Source organism: Xenopus tropicalis, chromosome 3, assembly GCF_000004195.4.
Source record: "Xenopus tropicalis strain Nigerian chromosome 3, UCB_Xtro_10.0, whole genome shotgun sequence".
NCBI lineage: Eukaryota > Metazoa > Chordata > Amphibia > Anura > Pipidae > Xenopus > Xenopus tropicalis.
This window is the reverse complement of record NC_030679.2, coordinates 7,927,601-7,953,934: the sequence shown is the minus strand read 5'-3', so window position 1 is coordinate 7,953,934 and position 26,334 is coordinate 7,927,601. Positions and strand designations below refer to the sequence as shown.

General features: G+C 47.0%; 1 protein-coding gene across 2 annotated transcripts in view; it reads left to right on the top strand.

Annotated features, from left to right (window-relative positions):
* The window catches only part of hipk2 (homeodomain interacting protein kinase 2), a 49,545-nt gene extending 23,645 nt beyond the window's left edge, over positions 1-25,900 (top strand). The window contains exons 3-15 of one of the 2 annotated variants that reach the window (XM_031898083.1): positions 9,872-9,995; positions 10,984-11,103; positions 11,855-11,941; positions 13,406-13,590; positions 15,258-15,420; positions 16,057-16,183; positions 16,282-16,403; positions 17,155-17,294; positions 18,262-18,438; positions 18,517-18,798; positions 22,238-22,482; positions 23,592-23,740; positions 23,978-25,900. In XM_031898083.1, the coding sequence (XP_031753943.1) occupies positions 9,872-9,995; positions 10,984-11,103; positions 11,855-11,941; positions 13,406-13,590; positions 15,258-15,420; positions 16,057-16,183; positions 16,282-16,403; positions 17,155-17,294; positions 18,262-18,438; positions 18,517-18,798; positions 22,238-22,482; positions 23,592-23,740; positions 23,978-24,418 (2,362 nt within the window). In that variant the 3' untranslated portion in view covers positions 24,419-25,900. 2 annotated transcript variants of the gene reach the window in all.
* The last annotated feature ends 434 nt before the right edge of the window (positions 25,901-26,334 follow it).

Here is a 26,334-nt window from a genome sequence, read left to right as displayed (position 1 = left end):
GAACAGTTAAACTATATGTCCAAAATGGACACCAGGCCTAGAACCCACTGTGATATTTCCCGGTATCAGAGTGGGCCAGTGAGACCCTTCTTCCACCCACTGCAAGTTGTAGAGTTGCCTTATACAAATTAAGCATTGTTTCACCTCTGGCCAGGCCATTTCTGTACCTACCCCCTCCCTCAGCCAACCCACAATGCCCTACACTTGGCCTTTATTTACCCATTCCTCACCTGATCCACCTACATAAATTATTGCCCCCCCCCGGGTTCCCGGATACCTTTCCATTGGCGCAGGAAGGCCCCGGCCACTCCCAATACCTGTTGTGCTTTGGGCAGGGGAGCCCTTGAAATCGGGTAATTTGATGGGCCCCAGGTGCCCTAGTCTGATACTGGGTCAAACTAAAACAGTTAACAGAGGGGGGGGGCAGGAAGTCTGGAACTTGTGGGTAGGATCAAAACACTCTGATGGCATCTTATAGGGCAGTGCTGTCCAACTGGTGGCCCCCTCTGTGTGGCCCCCCACCTGTCTGGCTGCTGTGACTGCTTACCTTTGTGTAAGCTTTAAATAGTATCAGTACTGAGATTAACTGCCCCCCCTGCATGGTTCCACCTCAGATTCAGGCTGTAACCCCCCCCCCCCATATTGTTTATACATGTAATTCCCTGTACAGGGGAGGAGGAGCCATATAGATTTAAGGGTGTGTCTTAATACGACATAATATAATTCTTTCACATATGAATGAAGGGGGATATCCCTACAGTGAGCACCAACCATTTGGGGTTTTGCTGCGCTACCACCATTAATGTGGGTGTGGTCTTGTGATAACATGGGTGTGGTTTGAAGTGGGCGTGGTTTAAAAAGGGGGAGTGGTCAAACTGGTTTCAATTATCGACCCTTGGTACCACAGAAGTTGGACAGCCCTGTTATAGGGGAAAGGACAGGAAGTGTGAAACTTAAGAAGTGGGTGGGACTAGAACACTCTGATGGCAGCTTTCAAGGGGAGGGGCATGGAATCTGTAACTGACGCAGTGGAGCGGACTAGAAAGCTCTGATGAGAGCATATAGGAGAGGGCCAAGGGGGTGTTTAATAACAGCATAGCTGAAAATAAGTTCCCCTGGATTCCTGGGCCAGAATGATCAACTTGGTTTATTTGCACCCCTGAGGTTGTTGGGTTTCCTTGTCCTTTAATCTTACTTGCCCCTCTAGTGGGTGTAGGCGCAGGACTGTGAAAAGACACATATTTGCTTATTTGCTTGACCGGCTGCAGAATACGTCACGTGCCATAGACTTCATTTCTTTTAGTTTTGTTTTTTTTTAACCAGTCATAGCCTTTAGCCAGGGGCGAGGGGAGGGAGAGGAATTAAAATCGAAGGAAAATTAAACAAAAATAAATGTTAATTGCATAAGTGGTTCAAATGACCCATGCAATGGGAATGTAAATAATACTACCCTTCCCCTGTATAGCTAGAATCTCAGCCATAAAGCAGGGCAGGACTGCTGCTTACAATGGGGGGGGGGGATCAGATAGGATCTGTGCCACTGTGACAGAATGCTCTGTTATACAGATAGCTAGAATCTCAGCCATAAAGCAGGGCAGGACTGCTGCTTACAATGGGGGATCAGATAGGATCTGTGCCACTGTGACAGAATGCTCTGTTATAGATAGCTAGATCTCAGCCACTGTGCTTACAATGGGGGATCGATAGGATCTGTGCCACTGTGACAGAATGCTCTGTTATACAGATAGCTAGAATCTCAGCATAAAGCAGGCAGGACTGCTGCTTCAATGGGGGATCAGATAGGATCTGTCCACGTGACGAATGCTTGTTATACGATAGCTAGTCTTCCCATAAAGCAGGGCAGACTGCTGCTTACAATGGGGATCAGATAGGATCTGTGCCAGGTGTGACAGAATGCTCTGTTATCTACAGATAGTAGAATCTCAGCCATAAAGCAGGGCAGGACTGCTGCTCTTACACTGGGGATCAGATAGGATCTGTGCCACTGTGACAGAATGCCTCTGTTATACAGCTAGCTAGAATCTCAGCCCATAAAGCAGGGCATGGACTGCTGCTTACAATGGGGGGGGGGATAGATAGGGTCTGTGCCACTCGTGGACAGAATGCTCTGTTATACAGAAGCCTAGCAATCTCAGCCATACAGCAGGGCAGGACTGCTGCTTACAATGGGGGGATCAGATAGGATCTGTGCCACTGTGACAGAATGCTCTGTTATACAGATAGGCTAGATCTCAGGCCATAAGCAGGGCAGGACTGCCTGCTTACAATGGGGGGGGGGGGGATCAGATAGGATCCTGTGGCCACTGGTGACAGAATGCTCTGTTATACAATAGCTAGAATCTCAGCATAAAGCAGGGCAGGACTGCTGCTTACAATGGGGATCAGATAGGATCTGTGCACTGTGACAGAATGCTCTTATACAGTAGCTAGAATCTCAGCAAAAGCGAGGAAGGACTGTGCTTACAATGGGGGGGGGGGGATAGGATCTGTGCCACTGTGACAGAATGCTCTGTTATAAGATGCTAGAATCTCAGCATAAGCGGCAGACGAGGCACGCAAAGAAAACTGCTGCTTACAATGGGGGATCAGATGGATTGTGCCACTGTGACAGAATGCTCTGTTAACAGATAGCTAGAATCTCAGCCATAAAGCAGCAGATGCTGCTTAATGGGGGATCAGATGGGATCTGTGCCACTGGACAGAATGCTCTGTTATAAGATAGCTAGGAATTCAGCTAACAGGGCAGGACTGCTGTTACAATGGGATGGTCAGATTAGGATCTGTGCCACTTGACAGAATGCCTTTTTATAAGATACTAGAATCTCAGCCATAAAGCAGGGCAGGACTGCTGCTTTTAAACCATTCCCTGTTCAATCTAAGCACCTAATGAATCTGTACCCTGCGTGACCCGCCAGGAATTCATTGGGATGAAAGCTGCAGACTGTACCGTTCCCTGCGCAGCCATGCAGTAGGCATCTATATCAGGGGGATCCATTTCCTCCCCCTGGTGCTGCCGGGTACCAGGTTACGGGCAGAGCTTCCCTGGAAAGGTCGGGGTATATTTGGAATTCCTCCCCTCGTTAGGATGAAGCAGTGGAAAATGTATGAACTAACGAGTTTGCCGAGACCATTTCTAATTATGTAGTCGGGTTTAGCACCTTTTGAACTAAACCAATGCTGGTAAAATAACAGGCTGAGCGGGTAATATTACTGGGTGGGGGGGGGGGCTGCTCTTAAAGAGACGGTAACTCTATAAATGCCTGGAGACGTCCCCTACCCCCGTGTCATTAAAGGGAAAACGATCCTGCCTTGCTCTTTGTAATAAATAGAAACAGGAAATCATGTTTCAAAACTGCCCAGAGTGGGTCGTTAGGGTGATAACGTGGGGGTGGGGTGTAGGGGTGGGGGGGGGGGGTGTTGTTAGTTATGTCTCCGCTTGCTTCCTTTTTATAAATGAGGAGCACAATGGCTTTGTCCGTGCAGAAGCAATTGAAGCGACTGCTCTTGTGGGAAATCAGATGCTAGTGCACGTCTATTCCTTTCTACATGGAATTGCTTAAAGGGGATGGAAAGCCCCCCATATCTGGCCCAATGAAAATGTAGGCAGCCTCCCAATATTCACTTATTCCTCATCTTTCACTCCTTTCTGGCTGTACTGAAAGCCAACTCTATATTCTCTATATTCTAGCTGTATTGAAAGCACTATGGGTATGGGATCCGTTATCCAGAAAGCTCCGAATTACGGAAAGCCTGTCTCCCATAGACTCCATTATAATGAAATAATTCAAATTTTTATAAATCGATTCCCTTTTCCCTGTAATAATAAAACAGTACCTGTACTTGATCCCAACTAAGATATAATTACCCCTTATTGGGGCAGAACAGCCCTATTGGGTTTATTTAATGGTTAAATGATTCCCTTTTCTCTGTAATAATAAACAGTACCTGTACTTGATCCCAACTAAGATATAATTACCCCTTATTGGGGCAGAACAGCCCTATTGGGTTTATTTAATGGTTAAATGATTCCCTTTTCTCTGTAATAATAAAACAGTACCTGTACTTGATCCCAACTAAGATATAATTACCCCTTATTGGGGCAGAACAGCCCTATTGGGTTTATTTAATGTTTTATTGATTTTTTAGTAGACTTAAGGTATGAAGATCTAAAATACAGAAAGACCCCTTATCCGGAATACCCTTGGGGTTCATGGATCGTTGGCTTGTTGCCTTAACCCATCATTATCCAGAGCGCTTTACAGCTTGTTTTTGATTGGTCCCTGCACGGATGCAGCATTACTACATAGGGATCTATAAATCCATTTGCTCTTCGTTCTGCGCCCCCAGAAGGGTTAAATTGCCCACTTTAGTAATTGGTTTGCCCCATCTGTGCCCCGGCTAATGGCAGAGGGAGGCTGCTGAACTGCTAAAGTAAATTCAGGAATTCGGCTTTTCCCATTTAATCCCCCCCCCTCCCTCCTCCCACCGCTGGTTTTGTGGTTAGAAAGGAGGTCAGGAAAAGTTCTCCCATGGAAAATAAGGCAGAAAAAAAGTAATTTCCGTTTCTCATGCACCTTAAAGATCCCCCCGTTGCAGCTAAGGGGCCTATAGGAGGTGCCATAGTGATTCCCTTAGACAGTACAGTATGGGGGTACAGTCTTTGTGGCCAATTCCTTTTTTTTACCATTGGGTAGGGGTCATAGGTTCCCTTAGCAGTCATATGGGGTTACAGCTCTTGTGTGCCAGAACATTCCGTTCATATATTTGTATTTATACATATGGTAAGGAGGTGCTATGGTCTTTAGACAGTACAGTATGGGTACAGCTATGTGTGCCAGACTTTTCCTCCTCTGTATTATTTAATTTAACATATGTATGGGGTGCTAGTGTTCCTTAACAGTACAGTGGGGGGTACAGATTATTGTGTGCCGAACTTTCCTTCTCTGTATTTTTATTTAATATGGGAGGAGGTGCCATAGTGTTTCCCTTAACAGTTCAGTATGGGGGTACAGCTTATTGTGTGCCGACGTTCATTCTGTATTATTTATTATAATATCGTAGGAGGTGCCTAGGTTTCCTTAGACCGCACAGTATGGGTACAGTTATTGTTGCCAAACATTCTTCTCTGTAATTTCTATTTTAATATGGAGGGTGCCATGGTTTCCCTTAGTGCGTATGGAGTAAGCTTAGTTGAGGTACATTCAGTCTGAGGCAGAAAACAAATATTTTTTTTCTTGTTTGTTATTTACTTTATAGGAAATTGCTCAGTTGGTTGTGAAATCACCCTTGTGGCTTTGGGGTTGCAGCGTTACAGCCCCACCCACTCTGACGATGCAAGCTTAGGGGGGCTGTTCCTGCTGAACTGCGCTAGGGGGCAGGGGCAAATGCCTTCCTACTGTTGCTCTGCAGCTAAACCAGTCTCTAGGATAGGATTTTGGATTTCCAAACGCTTTGACCTTGGGCAGGTCGTTTCTACCCCACTCCGACCCGGATCAAAAATTTTGTTTAAAGGGGAAGTAAGCGTATGGCTGGTTCCCCTGGTCCGGGCAATAAATGTGTAGGGTCTGTTTTGTACTGGAAACACCTGCATTGCAGCTTTAACTCTCTGGGGCATCACCGGGTGTCGGCCTCACCGGGAGATTTATGTGCAAAGACACAACGGCTGCCTTGGTGCATTTTTTATTTTTTATAAGGGGAACGATGCATCTGAATTACAGCAGCCGGAATTATATGCGGCAGGGATGCTGCTACATTATGTCAGGAGTGGGAACCAGCACTGCAGATACTGCCTTTAGTTACTTTTACATGTGTAATTAAGGGGAATTTGGGTGCAGCTCTCATTATATTCCATTGCAGTACCAGCACCAGACAGCAGGAGGCAGTGTGAATTGATAGGATTTGGTAGGTTATTCTGTAAATCTTTCTAAGGGGCAAGTGGCAGAGGGGGCAGGTAACAGGGGTGCAGGCAGAGGGGGCAGTTGACAGGGGTGCAGGCGGAGGGGGCAGTTGACAGGGGTGCAGGCAGAAGGGGCAGTTGCGGGGTGCAGGCGGAGGGGGCAGTTGACAGGGGTGCAGGCAGAAGGGGCAGTTGACAGGGGTGCAGGCAGAGGGGGCAGTTGACAGGGGTGGCAGGCAGAAGGGGCAGTTGACGGGGGTGCAGGCAGAGGGGGCAGTTGACGGGGGTGCAGGCAGAGGGGGCAGTTGACGGGTGCAGGCAGAAGGGGCAGTTGACGGGTGCAGGCAGAGGGGCAGTTGACAGGGGTGCAGAGCAGAGGGGGGCAGTTGACAGGGGTGCAGGCAGAAGGGGGCAGTTGACAGGGGTGCAGGCAGAGGGGGCAGTTGACAGGGGTGCAGGCAGAGGGGGCAGTTGACAGGGGTGCAGGCAGAGGGGCAGTTGACGGGTGCAGGCAGAGGGGCAGTTGACGGGTTGCAGGCAGAGGGGCAGTTGACGGGTGCAGGCAGAGGGGCAGTTGACAGGGGTGCAGGCAGAGGGGGCAGTTGACAGGGGTGCAGGCAGAGGGGGCAGTTGACAGGGGTGCAGGCAGAGGGGGCAGTTGACAGGCGGCTGCAGGCAGAGGGGGGCAGTTGACAGGGGTGCAGGCAGAGGGGGCAGTTGACAGGGGTGCAGGGCAGAGGGGGCAGTTGACAGGGGGTGCAGGCAGAGGGGGCAGTTGAACAGGGGGTGCAGGCAGAGGGGGCAGTTGACGGGGTGCAGGCAGAGGGGCAGTTGACGGGTGCAGGCAGAAGGGGCAGTTGACGGGTGCAGGCAGAAGGGGCAGTTGACCGGGGTGCAGGCAGAGGGGGCAGTTGACAGGGGTGGCAGGCAGAGGGGGCAGTTGACGGGTGCAGGCAAGGGGGCAAGTTGACAGGGCTGCAGGCAGAGGGGCAGTTGACAGGGGTGCAGGCAGAGGGGCAGTTGACAGGGGTGCAGGCAGGAGGGGGGCAGTTGACAGGGGTGCAGGCAGGAGGGGGCAGTTGACAGGGGTGCAGGCGGAGGGGGCAGTTGACCAGGGGTGCAGGCGGAGGGGGCAGTTGACAGGGGTGCAGGCGGAGGGGGCAGTGCAGGGTGCAGGCGGAGGGGCAGTTGGCAGGAGTGCAGGCTGGAGGGGGCAGTTGGCAGGGGTGCAGGCAGAGGGGGCAGTTGACAGGGGTGCAGGCAGAGGGGGGCAGTTGACAGGGGTGCAGGCAGAGGGGGCAGTGACAGGGGTGCAGGCAGAGGGGCAGTTGACAGGGGTGCAGGCAGAGGGGGCAGTTGACGGGTGCAGGCAGAGGGGTTCACAAGAGATGTAATAGTTCAGTTCATAGGTCATTGAAATGGGGGTGCTTATGTGCAGGTAATCGGGGTTCAGGCGGATTGTGGGTGGGGTTTTTCATAGTGGGGAGTGGCCAAGGGGCATCAGGGTGGTGAATGGATCATTATTTTTCTTTGGTGTTGGTTGTAAATGTGATTTGGTCTTGAGAGCAGTATCCGTCGTCCCTTAACCCCTGCACTGCTGGTTCTGGCTACACGTACCATTGGGCACAGATAGCCGTAGCCAGGGCACCAATTCACACTGCCTGGCACCCTGCAGTGATTTCCCTTCTTTATCCAAACGGCATATATATCATTATGGGAATTGGCATCGGGGGGGATGTGGGTTAGAATTCCTTTTGCTTTCATAATGCAAAGATTTTATATAGGCTTACTTCCCCTTTAAACGTATTTTCTCAAATGGAGATTTTCTCTCTTCTCCCTCGGCGTCTCCCCCACGCTGTGCCGATGGGGTGGGTTCCCTCCCTTCTGCACGGCTCCGGTACATACACGGAATAATGGGCCTGGCACAGCGGGAGCCCCAGAGAGAACGCACGATGGCTGGCGTATGCTTCTTCTTATAAATAGCAGCAGTGGGGGCAAACCTGAGCCCCCCCCCCCCAGGCAGACAGGGTGCGTTATTAGCAGGCGGGGGCAGTTAGTAGGGTTGCTTGGCATGGGGCATTAGAAGGGTTAAACTCTGTTTCTACGTAGGCAGATTTGCCTTGAGTTTTACCCTCCTCCTAATGCCCCGTGCCAAGCAAAATTACCCCCCCCCCTTGGGAATACCTACTCATTTGGGGTATAGGGTTAGGGGTCTGTACTTGTGTTGGGTATTAGCTTGGGGTTCTGCATTCAGCCTGGTGTAGGGACTTGTAAGGCCTCCATTCAACCCAAACCCTGGCATCTCAAGTACAGGTATAGGACCCGTTATCCAGAATGCTTGGGACCAAGGGTATTCCGGATAAGGGAGCTTTTGTAATTTGCATCTCCATACCTTACTGATACTAAAAAAATCAATAAAACATTAATTAAACCCAATAGGGCTGTTCTGCCCCAATAAGGGGTAATTATATCTTAGTTGGGATCAAGTACAGGTACTGTTTTATTATTACAGAGAAAAAGGAATCATTTAACCATGAAATAAACCCAATAGGGCTGTTCTGCCCCCAATAAGGGGTAATTATATCTTAGTTGGGATCAAGTACAGGTACTGTTTTATTATTACAGAGAAAAAGGAATCATTTAACCATTAAATAAACCCAATAGGGCTGTTCTGCCCCAATAAGGGGTAATTATATCTTAGTTGGGATCAAGTACAGGTACTGTTTTATTATTACAGAGAAAAGGGAATCATTTAACCATTAAATAAACCCAATAGGGCTGTTCTGCCCCCAATAAGGGGTAATTATATCTTAGTTGGGATCAAGTACAGGTACTGTTTTATTATTACAGAGAAAAGGGAATCATTTAACCATTAAATAAACCCAATAGGGCTGTTCTGCCCCAATAAGGGGTAATTATATCTTAGTTGGGATCAAGTACAGGTACTGTTTTATTATTACAGAGAAAAGGGAATCATTTAACCATTAAATAAACCCAATAGGGCTGTTCTGGAGGGAATTAATGTGGGTTTGTGCCCTGGAGATTAACCCCTTATGTTGCATGTAGGACTGGATGGTCTGTGCTTGTGTCAGGCTTATTATAGTAGGTGGGGGAAGGTTTGTGCTTGTGCTGGGGGGGGTGGGGGCAGGTCAGGGCTGGGGGTCACATTTATGCTGATGTATGTAGGTTTTAGAAGGGGGGGGTTGGAATTTTTGTTCTTTTTTGTTCCGAGTGGGGGTAGATCAGTATGGAATCTGCACTTGTGCTTTATGCAGGCCTGACGTGGAGCCCCCACATTTCCATTGGGATTGGGGGTGCTGGCTGTATCAATGTGTTCGGGTGGTTGGTAAGGGAGGGGGCTGTGGCTGTTCTAGGGGTTGGCACACTGGGGGGGGGGGGGGTGCTTATGATGAATACATGATGCTGCAACGTTGTCAGGGGGGCAATTATTTCCTAGTGATGGGTGCCGCCTTGGCTTGGCTTTATTCCTGGCTTGGCTTGGGTGGGGCAGCGGGGGCCAGGGGGCTGCAGGCAGCGTATGTTTGGGGGGCCGGGGGGGCCGCTATTGATAACTCGGAGAGATCCAGATGGAGGGAGAAGAGATTTACATACTAATAAGATTGTGGTCGGTCAGGACTGAAGCCTCATTTAGTAACAGTGCAAATAGGGGGTGGGGGTGTCCAAGCGCCTCCCGTGCTTCTGCGCAGCCCCCTGGGTGCTATTGAGCCGGACTGGCTTAACCCTTTCCCCGTCGGCTGTATGGCACTACTGGGATAAAGCGCTTCTATTTGCCCTAATAAGTAAATAATTACTGAATGTAACGATGAAACCAACATTGATTTTCCCTACCTTTTTATTTCCTTTCGCTTTACAACTGACACCCCCGATACTCTGTTAATTATTAATTAATAGAATCTCTCACTGCCACTTTGCCTTATTACCCCCCTCCAACAGGGCTCCTGAGATTATCTTGGGGTTACCTTTCTGTGAAGCCATCGACATGTGGTCTTTGGGGTGCGTGATAGCCGAGCTGTTCTTGGGGTGGCCCCTGTACCCCGGAGCGTCGGAATATGACCAGGTATGTGAGCTTTTAATAAGCAGAAGGCAGGCTAAACATGTTTAAAGGAGAACTAAACCCCTGGGGTGCAAAAAGCACCCTTAACTATTATGCCTAGACCCCCCCTTATCTCTCCCTTATTGCATAAGGGACGGGGGGGGGGGGTCTAGGCATAATAGCTAAGGGTGCTTTTTGCACCCAGGGGTATAGTTTTAACCTATAGCAAAAAATGACTCCGCCCCTTCTTAAAGGGCAACTATACCCCCGGGTGCAAAAAGCACCCATAGCTATTATGCCTAGACCCCCCCTCACCTATGCAATAAAGGAGAGGTAAGGGGGGTCTAGGCATAATAGTTAAGGGTGCTTTTTGCACCCGGGGGTATAGTTGTAACCTACAGCAACAAATGACTCCGCCCCTTCTTAAAGGACAACTATACCCCCGGGTGCAAAAAGCACCCTTAACTATCATTGCCTAGACCCCCCTCACCGCTCCCTTATTGCATAGGTGAGGGAGGGTCTAGGCATAATAGTTAAGGGTGCTTTTAGCACCCGGGGGTATAGTTCTTCTTTAAGAAGGGGCGGAGTCATTTGTTGCTATAGGTTACAAGACCTGGCACGTACTATGACTTGAGTCGTTTTATTACTCATATGGAAAGCATCATTACAAACATGAACACAGTTTGCCCCATAAAGGGCCCTTGGCTAGTAAGTGAGGGGGGGGAGCGGGCAAAGTACAGGGGGGAGGCGGGGCAAAGTACGGGGGGAGGCGGGACAAAGTACGGGGGGAGGCGGGACAAAGTACGGGGGGAGGCGGGACAAAGTACGGGGGGTGGGCAAAGTACGGGGGGTGCGGTGGGCAAAGTACGGGGGGTGGGGCGGGCAAATTCTAGGGGGGGGGGGCAGGCAAAGTGGGGGCTGCTCAATGCTTACATACAATACTATTTCCCAGTCTGCGGGTACAGTTTCTAAGTCGGTGTTTGTACTGAGCCATTTGCCCCTCTCTTCCCAGATCCGCTACATCTCCCAGACGCAGGGTTTACCCGCCGAATACCTACTGAGCTCCGGCACAAAGACCACCCGTTTCTTTAACAGGGATGGCGACTCCCCGTACCCGCTGTGGAGGCTCAAGGTGAGTAGTGCCCTGCCATCAACCCCACCTTTAATTAAGGGATTGTGTAAGTCATTACATTGGTGCCATTTTGTACCTGCTGCCCAAGTACCCTGCCCAAAAAATTCCATTAGCGGTAACATAGGTTGAGAAAAGACACACGTCCATGACGTTCAACCCTAATGCCTATATATAGCCTGCCTAACTGCTAGTTGATCCAGAGGAAGGCAAAAACCCCATCTGAAGCCTCTCTAATTTGCCCCAGAGGGGAAACAATTCCTTCCTGACTCCAAGATGGCAATCGGACCAGTCCCTGGGGCAACTTGGCCAGTCTTTCCCCATAACTGAGACTTCCCATACCCTTTACCAGCTTAGTTGCCCTTCTCTGGACCCTCTCTAACTCAATGTCCCGTTTGAGGTGTCCATATCCCTTTAATTCCTACCCAGAACCCCCCTTCCTGTGAGTAGCACAACACCCTCTTTCATGTGTTTATTTTCCTTTCACTTCTTATTCAATAATAATTTCTGACGCACACAGTGAGTGAATACATATTCCAGGGGAGCTATAGGGAGGGTAAATCTGTGGTTAAACTACAACTCCCAGAACCCTCCCCATATTTTGTTTATGTGCAAATAAAACCCCCTATTTCCGTAATTCATTTCATAGTTAAACACATATGTGCATGACCTCTAGGTGGTGCTGTTGTATCGGCATCTTTAGAGTTTGACAAGCAGTTTAGCTTTATACCACTTTTTTTTTTTCTACACTCAGACCCCCGAAGACCACGAGAACGAGACCGGCATTAAATCGAAAGAAGCCAGAAAGTACATCTTCAACTGCTTAGACGACATGGCGCAGGTACCGGCAAAGTGTCCCAATGTCGTGCCAGCTGTTCCTGTGCCCTCGATAATCGTGGTTTAACATACACAACAAGTTTTGTTCTTTTGTTGAGATTGATCTGAGCCAATAATTGAATTGTACCATTAGCCTTATTAGGGTAAAGACAGACAGAGCTACTAGTAGCAGCTACTTGTCGTGGCTACTAAAAAAGACAATGCTGATCATTTACTGATAATTGTCTCTACGTGTGTTTTAGCAGAGGCAATTCTCAGTATTGTCTATGGCAGGGGATTTTCTGCCATTTAGTAGCAGTGAGAAGTAGCTGCTACTAAGTAGCTCCGTGTGTCTTCACCCTTAGGGTGAAGACACACTGGGCTACTAGTAGCAGCTACTTTTTCACAGCTACTAAACCCCAGAAAATCCCCTGCCATAGACAATACTGAGAATTGCCTCTGCTAAAACACACGTAGAGACAGTTATCCGTAAATGATCAGCATTGTCTATTTCTGGAGCCACGACAAGTAGCTGCTACTACTACTACTAGTAGCAGCTACTTTTTCATGGCTACTAAATGCCAGGAAATCCGCTGCCATAGACAATACTGAGAATTGCCTCTGCTAAACCACACGTAGAGACAGTTATCCGTAAATGATCAGCATTGTCTGTTTTAGTAGCCACGACAAGTAGCTGCTGCTACTAGTAGCTCCGTGTGTCTTAACCCTAAGGTCAAAGACACACGGGGCAATTGGTCGCGGCAAATTTTAGTTAAGGAAAACATTGCGACTAATTGCAGCAACTTTAGCGCGGCCATAGAAGAATGTGAGCATCGCTGCAACAATTCCGAAAAGTTGCAGAAGTCTCGTCAACTAATTGCCCCGTGTGTCTTCGCCCTAAGAGTTGTCTTTGTCCGATGTGATACTCCAACCTACCGGACAGGTATTTGGACAATTTACGGGCAGATATTGGTGAGGCTGTTGGGAAGGCCCCATACACGGACCAATGAACAGTGTTACCAGCGTGGGGGGGATTTTTATGTCTTAGAAATGGGGTTTCTGCTTGAGCTATTATATAGGCAGTGGGCGAATGGCTCCGTATGCCCGTCCCTGTGTGGCCCCCGAGAATACCGCGCCGTATCCCCATGCAGCGCCTTTTACCCATCATTACTCCTGAATTTGATTTTAAAATAAGCGCATTCCGTGTAACGGGAGGAATAAGACGATCGCCTCCGTAATGGTTTTTAATCTCCTCCATTTGATTTTAGTGCTCATAATTAAAGCTACATTTTCTTTTAGCTACAATTCCCCCCCCCCGGTATATTGCAATTCCATTTTATGACTGCGTATTGGATTGCTGCAGTGGCTGGATGTTAATGTGTATAGTATAGAGAAAATCATTTGAATGGTTAACTTACCCTTTAACCTTGTACTGGTTAACTTCTCCTTGCGTTTGAATTGCGTCACCGATTTCCTCGTGATGTTCCAGGTGAACATGGCGTCGGATCTGGAGGGGAGCGACATGCTGGTCGAGAAAGCGGACAGGCGGGAGTTCATCGACCTCCTGAAGAAGATGCTGACGATCGACGCGGACAAGAGGATCACGCCAATCGAGACGCTGAACCATCCCTTTGTCACCATGACGCACCTCCTGGATTTCCCACATAGTTCACAGTATGGAATGTTCCTTATAGGGGGGGGGGGGGGGGGGTGCAAAGCCATAGAGTTTAAAGAAGAGTGATGTAATAAAAGAGGTGACATTGGCCCGCCCCAGTACTTGCAAATCATAACAGCCATTCAGAGGTGTTCTTTCCAGCAGGTTAAATAAGACCTTCTGATTGGTTGCTATGGGTTACTAGACCTTTGCTAACCTTCTGATTGATTACTATGGGTTACTAGACCTTTGTTAACCTTCTGATTGATTGCTATGGGTTACTAGACCTTTTAAACCTTCTGATTGGTTGCTATTGGTTACTAGACCTTTGTTAGCCTTCTGATTGATTACTTTGGGTTACTAGACCTTTGTTAACCTTCAGATTGGTTGCTATGGGTTACTAGACCTTTGTTAACTTTCTGATTGGTTGCTATGGGTTACTAGACCTTTGTTAACCTTCTGATTGATTACTATGGGTTACTAGACCTTTGTTAACCTTCTGATTGATTACTATGGGTTACTAGACCTTTGCTAACCTTCTGATTGATTGCTATGGGTTACTAGACCTTTGTTAACCTTCTGATGATTACTATGGGTTACTAGACCTTTGCTAACCTTCTGATTGGTTGCTATGGGTTACTAGACCTTTGTTAACCTTCTGATTGATTACTATGGGTTACTAGACCTTTGCTAACCTTCTGATTGATTACTATGGGTTACTAGACCTTTGCTAACCTTCTGATTGATTGCTATGGGTTACTAGACCTTTGTTAACCTTCTGATGATTACTATGGGTTACTAGACCTTTGTTATCCTTCTGATGATTACTATGGGTTACTAGACCTTTGCTAACCTTCTGATTGATTACTATGGGTTACTAGACCTTTGCTAACCTTCTGATTGATTGCTATGGGTTACTAGACCTTTGTTAACCTTCTGATGATAACTATGGGTTACTAGACCTTTGTTAACCTTCTGATTGATTACTATGGGTTACTAGACCTTTGTTAACCTTCTGATTGGTTGCTATGGGTTACTAGACCTTTGTTAACCTTCTGATTGATTGCTATGGGTTACTAGACCTTTGTTAACCTTCTGATTGATTGCTATGGGTTACTAGACCTTTTAAACCTTCTGATTGGTTGCTATTGGTTACTAGACCTTTGTTAGCCTTCTGATTGATTACTATGGGTTACTAGACCTTTGTTAACCTTCAGATTGGTTGCTATGGGTTACTAGACATTTGTTAACCTTCTGATTGATTACTATGGGTTACTAGACCTTTATTAACCTTCTGATTGATTAATATGGGTTACTAGACCTTTATTAACCTTCTGATTGATTACTATGGGTTACTAGACCTTTATTAACCTTCTGATTGATTACTATGGGTTACTAGACCTTTGTTAACCTTCTGATTGGTTGCTATGGGTCACTACTAGAATATTTCAAGTTAGTGCTGAATTTACTGAATTTTCTATTTTTCGTATTCATTTTTTATGAATGCGTTCTGCGTTCCGCCACTAGGTGGCGCTGAAAAGATAACTTCTTGCTAAAATCCTTGGAAAATACCACTGCAAAAGCTCACTCTCTCTTTCCCCCATTCCCTATCCTTCTTTTCCCCACCCTCTGACTTGTGTTCTCCTCCAACCGATCTCTCTCTCAGCCGCTTTCCTCTCTTTCGCAGCGTCAAGTCCTGTTTCCAGAACATGGAGATCTGTAAGCGGCGGGTGAATATGTACGACACTGTGAACCACAGCAAAACCCCCTTCATCACGCACGTTGCCCCAAGTACTTCTACCAACCTCACTATGACCTTCAGCAACCAGCTCAACACTGTGCACAGCCAGGTAGGAGTCTGGCTACCCGGAACCTCTTTAACTATGTACCAACCCCTTCCCGCCCAGAGGTATTTTTATTGTGCAATATTGCTTTAAGAATCCAACCCTGATGGTGCTGGACTACAGCTCCCAGCATGCCTCACCCTTCATTATATGGTACAGTATTCTGGGATTTGTAGTCCAGCAACAGCTGAGTAACGTTTGGTTGAGCCGTGCAGTGCAGCAGGGTTTAGTTACCCTTTAAAGCAATATTGCCCAATAAAACTTTCCCCCAATGAGAATCCCAGCTGATGTGAGTAAGTCCGGCTCCCTGTTCTCTGTTCCTGCAATTGGAGTTGGGAGCAATAAGCACAGTTTCCCAGCACTGAACAAGTCTGTCCCTTTATCCCCATGTCTGATTCCTGTGCCATATAATGACGGGAAAAATGCCATCATTATCTCTATATGTAAGGTACCAGCAAGATGGCCGACACAGTGCTGGGAATCAGCATTCTCATTGGTCACTTCTCCTGCATTTATAATGAGGTTTTTGGTCAGTAGAATGCTCATTGGTCAATTTTATTGCTGTTTTCTTGCAGCTTCTATAGATAACTGGGGGGGGCAGCGTTGCTATTGGGTTTACAACCCCTTTATATTCTTTTCTAGCCAACGGCTGCATCCATGGCGGCGGTTGCCCAGAGGACTATGCCCCTTCAGACAGGGACAGCACAGCTCTGTGCCCGGCCAGACCCCTTCCAACAGGCTCTCATCGTGTGCCCGCCGGCATTCCAGGGTAAGAATTCCCACCGGCCCTTCATTATAAGTGTTTTATGGGGCATCAGCTGTCTCAGGGGGGTATGTGTGATATAATATTCCATCTCCTGCTGTCAGGGCTCCAGACCTCTCCTTCCAAGCACGGCGGGTACTCGGTGCGAATGGAAAACACTGTGCCGCTGGTCACTCAGACAGCTGGCGCTCAGGCTCTGCAGATCCAGCCTGGGCTCCTCACTCAGGTACAAGCTGGGGTGCGGGGAGTCGGGGCAGCTCCCACCCATAGGTATAAATACAAATATACAGAGAAGGAATGTTCTGGGCACACAATAAGCTGTACCCCCATACTGTACTGTCTAAGGGAAACACTATGGCACCCCCTACCCATATGTATAAATACAAATATACAGAGAAGGAATGTTCTGGGCACACAATAAGCTGTACCCCCATACTGTACTGTCTAAGGGAAACACTATGGCACCCCCTACCCATATGTATAAATACAAATATACAGAGAAGGAATGTTCTGGGCACACAATAAGCTGTACCCCCATACTGTACTGTCTAAGGGAAACACTATGGCACCTCCTACCCATATGTATAAATACAAATATACAGAGAAGGAATGTTCTGGGCACACAATAAGCTGTACCCCCATACTGTACTGTCTAAGGGAAACACTATGGCACCTCCTACCCATATGTATAAATACAAATATACAGAGAGGGAATGTTCTGGGCACACAATAAGCTGTACCCCCATACTGTACTGTCTAAGGGAAACACTATGGCACCCCCTACCCATATGTATAAATACAAATATACAGAGAAGGAATGTTCTGGCACACAATAAGCTGTACCCCCATACTGTTCTGTCTAAGGGAAACACTATGGCACCCCCTACCCATATGTATAAATACAAATATAAGAGAAGGAATGTTCTGGGCACATTTGCAATTTGGCTTCGGCAGTTTATTGTTTCCTCTAACAGCAGGCTTGGCCCAGTGGCACACAGCAGATCCTTCTTCCACCGGCCTGGCAGCAACTTGCCGGTGTCGCCGCTCATACCTCAGTTCAACATGCCACAGTCATCCCAGACGGCATGGCAGGCACTCAGCAGTTGGCTGACTGGAGGTAAGTCCAGTGGAACATTATTTTTGTTGGTGAACGGTATACCGTTCTCTGTAATAATAAAACAGTACCTGTACTTGATCCCAACTAAGATATAATTACCCCTTATTGGGGCAGAACAGCCCTATTGGGTTTATTTAATGGTTAAATGATTCCCTTTTCTCTGTAATAATAAAACAGTACCTGTACTTGATCCCAACTAAGATATAATTACCCCTTATTGGGGGCAGAACAGCCCTACTGGGTTTATTTAATGGTTAAATGATTCCCTTTTCTCTGTAATAATAAAACAGTACCTGTACTTGATCCCAACTAAGATATAATTACCCCTTATTGGGGGCAGAACAGTCCTATTGGGTTTATTTAATGGTTAAATGATTCCCTTTTCTCTGTAATAATAAAACAGTACCTGTACTTGATCCCAACTAAGATATAATTACCCCTTATTGGGGGCAGAACAGCCCTATTGGGTTTATTTCATGGTTAAATGATTCCCTTTTCTCTGTAATAATAAAACAGTACCTGTACTTGATCCCAACTAAGATATAATTACCCCTTATTGGGGCAGAACAGCCCTATTGGGTTTATTTAATGGTTAAATGATTCCCTTTTCTCTGTAATAATAAAACAGTACATGTACTTGATCCCAACTAAGATATAATTACCCCTTATTGGGGGCAGAACAGTCCTATTGGGTTTATTTCATGGTTAAATGATTCCCTTTTCTCTGTAATAATAAAACAGTACCTGTACTTGATCCCAACTAAGATATAATTACCCCTTATTGGGGCAGAACAGCCCTATTGGGTTTATTTAATGGTTAAATGATCCCTTTTCTCTGTAATAATAAAACAGTACCTGTACTTGATCCCAACTAAGATATAATTACCCCTTATTGGGGGCAGAACAGCCCTATTGGGTTTATTTCATGGGTAAATGATTCCCTTTTCTCTGTATTTACTCCTATTAGGAACACACATGCTCATGGTACCCACTACAATCCCATCATGCAGCAGCCGGCCCTTCTCACCGGTCACGTCACTCTGCCCTCTGCACAGCCATTAAATGTGGGCGTGGCGCACGTTATGAGGCAGCAGCCAACCAGTTCGTCCTCCTCGTCGCGCAAGAAGCATCACTCGTTAGCGAGGTTTGTTCCTTATTACTATCCTGTTTGTACTTTACGTTTAAGTCCAATTTTGCTCACGTTTGTGTTTTACTTCTGCAGGAACATTTCTGCCTACGAGGTGACCTCCTCTCAGTCGGTAAATTCCCCCCAGAGATCAAAACGTGTGAAGGAAAATACCCCACCTCGCTGCGCGGTGCCCCAGAACACCACCGCCTGCGTCCCGTCTATCACTTGCGGGTGGGGGGATAGCGCCGTGGGAGGATCCCATAACCGGCAGCGGCAGACAATCGTCATTCCTGACACACCCAGCCCGGCCGTGAGCGTCATCACCATTAGCAGTGATACCGACGAGGAGGAGGAGCAGAAGCACGTGGCACCCAGGTGAGATAAACAATATGTAAAATGCCTTTATAGGAGAAGAAAAAGGCTTTTTGCCTTTACCATATCATAGTAAACAGCCGTAGAAGCTCCCTCTGTTTGTTTAAGATAGCAGCAGCCATTTTAGCTTGGTCTCAGTAGCTTCCTGCTGCAGCTCTGGCTGCTGGTAGCTTAGATTACACAGAGTTGGGGCAGGAGCCAATTCTGATTGGAGAGGGCGATAGAGAGAGGAGCAAACTTGTGCCCCCGCGACGAAGGATTTTTCTTAGAGAAGGAAGCCTGACACAGAAGTACATGTTTCCACAAAAGGAGACAAGAAATCCTGTTTCTTTTGATAGAGGACTCTCTGTAAGTGCTTATGGCTGTATTTAAATAGACCTTTCTGATTTATTTAGTTTTTACCTTTCCTTCTGATGTAGCTATAGAGATATATATATATATATATTGACTTTATGGTATTTAACTGTTTAATGTCTGGAACTGGAAGCAATTTAGCTTATTATGCATTAGGGATGCCCTGAATACAGGATTGGGATATCCTTACAATAACGTTTTGTTATATAAACGCAAAAGTTAAACATTTGGACTTTGGTGTGCGGGGCCCACTGGGACTGCCACCTCAGGGCCCCCCCCACCCCAGTTATGAGCTTCTCTGGGATCAGTGCTAATGGGAACCCCGCTGCACCCATGCTTGCCCCGAATTTAGCACTTTTAACCCGCTGGGTTCTTAATAACGGGGAAGTGAAGTGTTTTTTAATTTGTTTAAAAAGAGAAAAAATAAACCTGTTCTGACCTGGTGGGCCCCGCCTACCCAGTCCTGCCCCCGCCCCCCCCTGGGAAGAGTCTGTGGGGGCAGGACTGGGTAGGCAGGGCCCACCAGGTCAGAACAGGTTTATTTTTTCTCTTTTTAAACGAATTAAAAAACACTTCACTTCCCCGTTATTAAGAACCCAGCGGGTTAAAAGTGCTAAATTCGTATTTTTGTCGCTCCGTGGGACTCTCACGTCTTTGTTTTTCCCGCCGATTGCGACACTGTGTGGGAGAGCCGTTCCCCTTCTCGGAAGAATGTAATGTCCCCGCCGCATTACTGACCTCTGTAACTGCCATATACGTGCAGGGCAGCTGCCATTTAATTACCCAGGTTCCAGGGCAATAAGTACAAATCTGCTTTTTGTGCCGTCAGGCTCACTATGACGCCATGTCTACTGACCAGCAGGGGAGCTATAGTCCAGCAACATCATTGAAATTTTGCCCCAAGTCTCTGCTTTAAAAGGGTTGTAAACCCAATCATAACGCTGTCCCACGGCGCCCCCTAGTTGTGCTATAGAAATGGTAGAAAAACGTAATTATAGATGCAAGAAAATTCACCAATGAGCACCCAGCACTGAACAAGTCTGTCCCTTTATCCCCATGTCTGATTCCTGTGCCATATAATGACGGGAAATAAATGACATAATTATCTCTATATGTAAGGTACCAGCAAGATGGCCGACACAGCGCTGGGAATCAGCATTCTCATTGGTGGATACTCTGCCCCCTCCACCATTTTTACGCCACTGGTCTTAGTCCCTTTAATTCCTCTCCTGGCCCCGTCTCCCACATTTCCCCCCCCCCGTTCTTTACCCCCCGCTGTTTGAATCCTGATTACCTTCCTGTGGAATAACATCCGATTTCTTCCCATCGCTCTAAAAACTTCAGTTGCCATAGCAACATAATGTAATCATTGAAAAATAGCCGCTATTTGCTTTCCGTCCCGCTCAGCCCTGCGCTGTCATGGAAATCGGCCTTTGCTGAGTAAGAAGCACCCACCCCACCCTTCCCCCACCATTCCCTTGACCTTAAAGGCATACAAACATCACAATGCAAATGGTAGGCACCTTCCCATGATCCCTCTTTATTCTCTACTTCCGACACTTAAAGGGGACCTGTCACCCCAAGAAATAATTCCAAATCCTTTTCTATTATGTTAGTTGAGCAAAATAAACTTTACTTACACTATATAAATTATTTCTTTTTTATTTTCCTTCAGTCTTAGAGTTTACAGTCACAGCCAGCAGGCCGGCGCCATTTTGTATACACTGTTATTAAGGCAAAGCTTTGTATCCCGCCAAAATCTTATGCATTTGCCTTCTGGGTGATATCTAGTAAGTTCTGAAGGGAAAGTTATAGTAATTGTAATTAAAAATCTGAGCTGTCAATCATATATTGCTTGCCCCGCCTCTATGCCGTAGGCATAGAGGCGGGGCAGGCAATATATGATTGACAGCTCAGATTTTTAAATCCATTTATAACAGGTATGGATGATTTCATTAAAAAAACGAATTTGGGTTCCATGTTTATTTTTTAAAGAAATTTTATTATACAGGTATCGGACCCCTTATCCGGAAACCCATTATCCAAAAAGTTCCGAATTACAGAAAGTCCATCTCCCATAGACTCCATTTTTATCAAATAATTCACATTTTTTTAAAAAAAATGATTCCCTTTTCTCTGTAATAATAAAACAGTACCTGTACTTGATCCCAACTAAGATATAATTACCCCTTATTGGGGGCAGAACAGCCCTATTGGGTTTATTTCATGGTTAAATGATTCCCTTTTCTCTGTAATAATAAAACAGTACCTGTACTTGATCCCAACTAAGATATAATTACCCCTTATTGGGGGCAGAACAGCCCTATTGGGTTTATTTAATGGTTAAATGATTCCCTTTTCTCTGTAATAATAAAACAGTACCTGTACTTGATCCCAACTAAGATATAATTACCCCTTATTGGGGGCAGAACAGCCCTATTGGGTTTATTTCATGGTTAAATGATTCCCTAGGAGATCTGAATTATGGAAAGACCCCTTATCCGGGAAAACCCCCAAGTTTTTATGTGTGGGTGACAGGTCCCCCTTTAAAACAGTTCTTCTCCAGGCTGGCTTCTGCTACATTGTTTCTGGAGTCACAACTATGTATATAAACAATATCGGGTGTTCATTATACAAAAATAACATTTTGGGGGGTTTGCATCCCCTTTAAAGAAGTAAACAGGTAGGTATTCCTTCTGGGAGATTTTTGGATGTGCCCCAAAACCAGCAAAAGCAGACCCCCCCCCCCCCCCATATGATTGTTAGGCAGCAAATAGGATCACACGCTGCCTCCCCCGTCTGGCACATTGGTACGTTCTGTTCTCTCTGCTCCACTCTGGGCTGCCATTATCTCCAGGCTCCATCAGGGAAAGGCCCGATCGACTAAACAGTGATAAACATTTGATTTTTGTTTTTTCTCTTATTTTTGGAATTACTTTTTTACAGAGAAAAAGGAAAGTTACGAAGTCCTACATAAGTCCATTAAAGGGGATATAAACCTTTTATAATTCCTAAATATTGCTAGACTTCTATTGCAGTGGGTCATGGTTGTATTGGAAATCATACATTTTAACCCTTGTCTCTCCAGCCTTCCCAAACAGCGAAGGAATGTAATCAGCTGTGTTACAGTCCACGACTCTCCCATCTCTGATTCCTCGAGCAACACCAGTCCCTATGCAGCCAGCGGGCATCGCCGGGGCAACAATACCAGTGCCGCGGAGAGCAAATGTCAGACAGGTAACCCCTGCCCGGCCAACCCACGCACCATTATTGTGCCGCCTCTAAAGACCCAGCCTAGTGAAGGCCGACTGGAATGTGAAAGGAAACAGCCAGGTTGGTACATTGTTTCACTAATTTGGGGGTGTTATGTCTGTGTACAAATATACAGAGAAGGAATGTTCTGGGCACACAATAAGCTGTACCCCCATACTGTACTGTCTAAGGGAAACACTATGGCACCCCCTACCCATATGTATAAATACAAATATACAGAGAAGGAATGTTCTGGGCACACAATAAGCTGTACCCCTATACTGTACTGTCTAAGGGAAACACTATGGCACCCCCTACCCATATGTATAAATACAAATATACAGAGAAGGAATGTTCTGGGCACACAATAAGCTGTACCCCCCATACTGTACTGTCTAAGGGAAACACTATGGCACCTCCTACCCATATGTATAAATACAAATATACAGAGAAGGAATGTTCTGGGCACACAATAAGCTGTACCCCCATACTGTACTGTCTAAGGGAAACACTATGGCACCCCCTACCCATATGTATAAATACAAATATACAGAGAAGGAATGTTCTGGGCACACAATAAGCTCTACCCCCATACTGTACTGTCTAAGGGAAACACTATGGCACCCCCTACCCATATGTATAAATACAAATATACAGAGAAGGAATGTTCTGGGCACACAATAAGCTGTACCCCCATACTGTACTGTCTAAGGGAAACACTATGGCACCCCCTACCCATATGTATAAATACAAATATACAGAGAAGGAATGTTCTGGGCACACAATAAGCTGTACCCCCATACTGTACTGTCTAAGGGAAACACTATGGCACCCCCTACCCATATGTATAAATACAAATATACAGAGAAGGAATGTTCTGGGCACACAATAAGCTGTACCCCCATACTGTACTGTCTAAGGGAAACACTATGGCACCCCCTACCCATATGTATAAATACAAATATACAGAGAAGGAATGTTCTGGGCACACAATAAGCTGTACCCTCATACTGTACTGTCTAAGGGAAACACTATGGCACCCCCTACCCATATGTATAAATACAAATATACAGAGAAGGAATGTTCTGGGCACACAATAAGCTAGCTTGGCTAGTTTATTTACACCGTACATGTATGTATGTATATAGCTATTATTACATATTCAGCCCTGTCCTTTTATCCCTACACAGACACCACCAGCCACCATATGTATAAAGCAAAGTTATTATCCTCCGTGGCGTCTGCGTCTCATTCGTCTGCCAGTTCAGCGGGCACAGCCTATCGGCACTCTCGAGCACCGGGACACTCCTTCCAGCAGCAGCCGCTCAATCTCAGTCAGGTGAGAATAATGGAGGATGGGGGCGTCCTGGTATGAAAGCCAAGTTGTCCTCCACTCAGTCCCCCCTTCCTGCACCCCATTCTCCAACGACTTGGGCGCATGAAGGCAGAGCTGGTTGGGTTGAAGGCAGCCGCCATTACCTGCACTACTTTTCTACCTTCAGTAGCTTTAAAGCGTAAGGCTGAGCTACACTTACCGGCCAGGGCATTTGTAACAGCGCCCCCTTTTGTCTTGCAGGTGTCTCAGCATATCAGCACAGAGCGAACTGGCAGTCACCGGAGACAGCACGCCTATATAGCACCCACCCTGGCCCAGGCACCCTACTCCTTCCCGCACAGCAGCCCTAGCCACGGAGCTGTACACCCGCATCTGGCCGCCGCCGCCCACCTACCGAGCCAACCTCACCTCTACACTTACACTGCCCCCGCGGCGCTGGGTTCCAGCGGCACCGTTGCCCACTTAGTAGCGTCCCAGGGCTCCGCGAGACACGCCGCGTACCCGGCCAGCATTGTGCCAGTCAGCATGGCGCAGAGGCTGCTTCCTTCTCCCAGCCTTCACCCAAGCCAGTACCAGGCTCAATTTGCTCACCAGACTTATATCCCGGCCTCCCCGACCTCCACTGTCTACACTGGATACCCTCTGACCCCACCCAAGGTCAATCAGTACCCCTATATCTAGACCCTGGCAAGGGGGGAGGGATAAGGGGAGGTTAAATCAATTCAAAATGGAGGACCACTGGGCATGAAGCAGAGTCTATGTAGCAGCAGGGTGCTGGAATCCATTTCCCTACATCCCTTCACTTCAGGAGCTTCATCAGGACCCACAGATTCAAATACCCTGTCTGAACTATGGATGCTAATGGCTGTGGAAGCTCCTCCCCCGAGGAGCCAGTGACTGACTAGACTAGAACTGACCCCCCCAAACAGAGACAGGAAACCTCCTCTCACTCGTGTCCACTGGATTTAACAACCCGCTGCTCTGTTTCGAGGTGGGGGGGGCGGGGTAGTTTCATAGTGAATGTCGCTGGGGGGGGGCGGTTCCCCCTAAAGGCTAACTAGAAGTTGATGTATTTATTAATCTCCGCCTCTGAGTTTCCGAAAACCCAACGGGCTTTTTATTTTGTTTTGTTTCTGACATAGCGGGAAAAAACCCCCCTTAGGGGCAGATACAGAGTTTTTATAGGTTTTAGGTTTCTACTGTAATTCTAGAAAGAAAAAAAAAAAACGTTATTTTTTTCGGTTTTATTTGAAAGTTTTACAGAAGGAGGGCGTGGCCTCGGGCTCCCCCGACTTTTTTTTTTTCTTTTGTGTTTAATAAGTGTGTGTGTGTCGGCGGGGGGGGGGGGGGGAGGGTAAGGGGGGTCACTCCACATACCTCTAATAACGTTATCCCCCGCTCGTATAAACGTATATGAGGCTTATACGTTCGTTTCCCTCGTTCAGCACTAATTGTCCCCGTTTTTGACATTTTTCGAGTTTTTTTTTTTCTTATTCTAAACGTTAACGGTTTTATCAGGATAACGGAATTCTGTGCGTAGGGCGCCTCTTGTCAAAAACCAAAACCGAGCAGCGCGGACTTTTTACAGAGGGATTATGGGACGTCGTGAAGGGTTTGGAGTAGGGAACGGAAGCGAGCGAAGGCGGAACCGAGGGAACGGAAGGAGAGAACAAAATGGCGGATAACGGAGAGACTGTTGCAAGGACTTTATATGGACTCAGCTGCTAACCTCTCACTATTTCAAGTCACTTTAAAGCCTTTGCTAAAGGAATTGTCCCTCCCTCCCCACCGTCTGTGCTACAGTGTAGTGCAGTCAGATGTACCCTGTTTTATAAGCTTCTCCAATAGATCTCTATTTTCTCCTTTATCGTTGCGTTGCACACAGTAGCCTAGACTCGTTCTCCCACCCAATCAAAACACTCAACGGGCATCATGTGATCTAAAAGCATGTAACTGTGACGGCCCTGGTACGTCTGTGTACGTGTGTTTATCCGTTAACCTCGCCCCCCAATTCCGCTCATAGTGCCTTACAAACCGTTTGATGGTGTTCGGCAACTTGTGTCCCCCCGGTATTGTCCCAGTGGTAGATACCTTACATTGGATGCCATCATGTCCGTCTCCTGGTGCTCATTGTTTTGGATTACAACCCGTGTTTTCCCTCTAGCGTGTCCCATGTTGGTATCCGCGTCCATCTAAACACGTATGAAAAAGCAAAAACACTTTAAAGGGGAAGTAGGACACAGGGCTATATCTGTACAGAGCTTGCCTATTAAGGTCCCCATACACGTTAAGAGTCGCTCGCTTGGCGAGATCACCAAGCGAGCGGATCTTCACCCGATATCCCCACCTACGGGTGCGTGTACATTGGTGGCAATGGGGCAGTCGGTTCGGGGACCACATCAACGAGCCGATGAGGTCCCCGATCCGACTGAATTTTCTAACCTGGACGATCGATATCTGGCCAATTTCCGATATCGGGCCGGCTCGTCGTTAGTGCCCCTACACGGGCCGATAAGCTGCCGAGTCGGTCTAAGGGATCCATATCGGCAGCTACAATCAGCCCGTGTATGGGTCATACAGGTTTAACCAATCATATG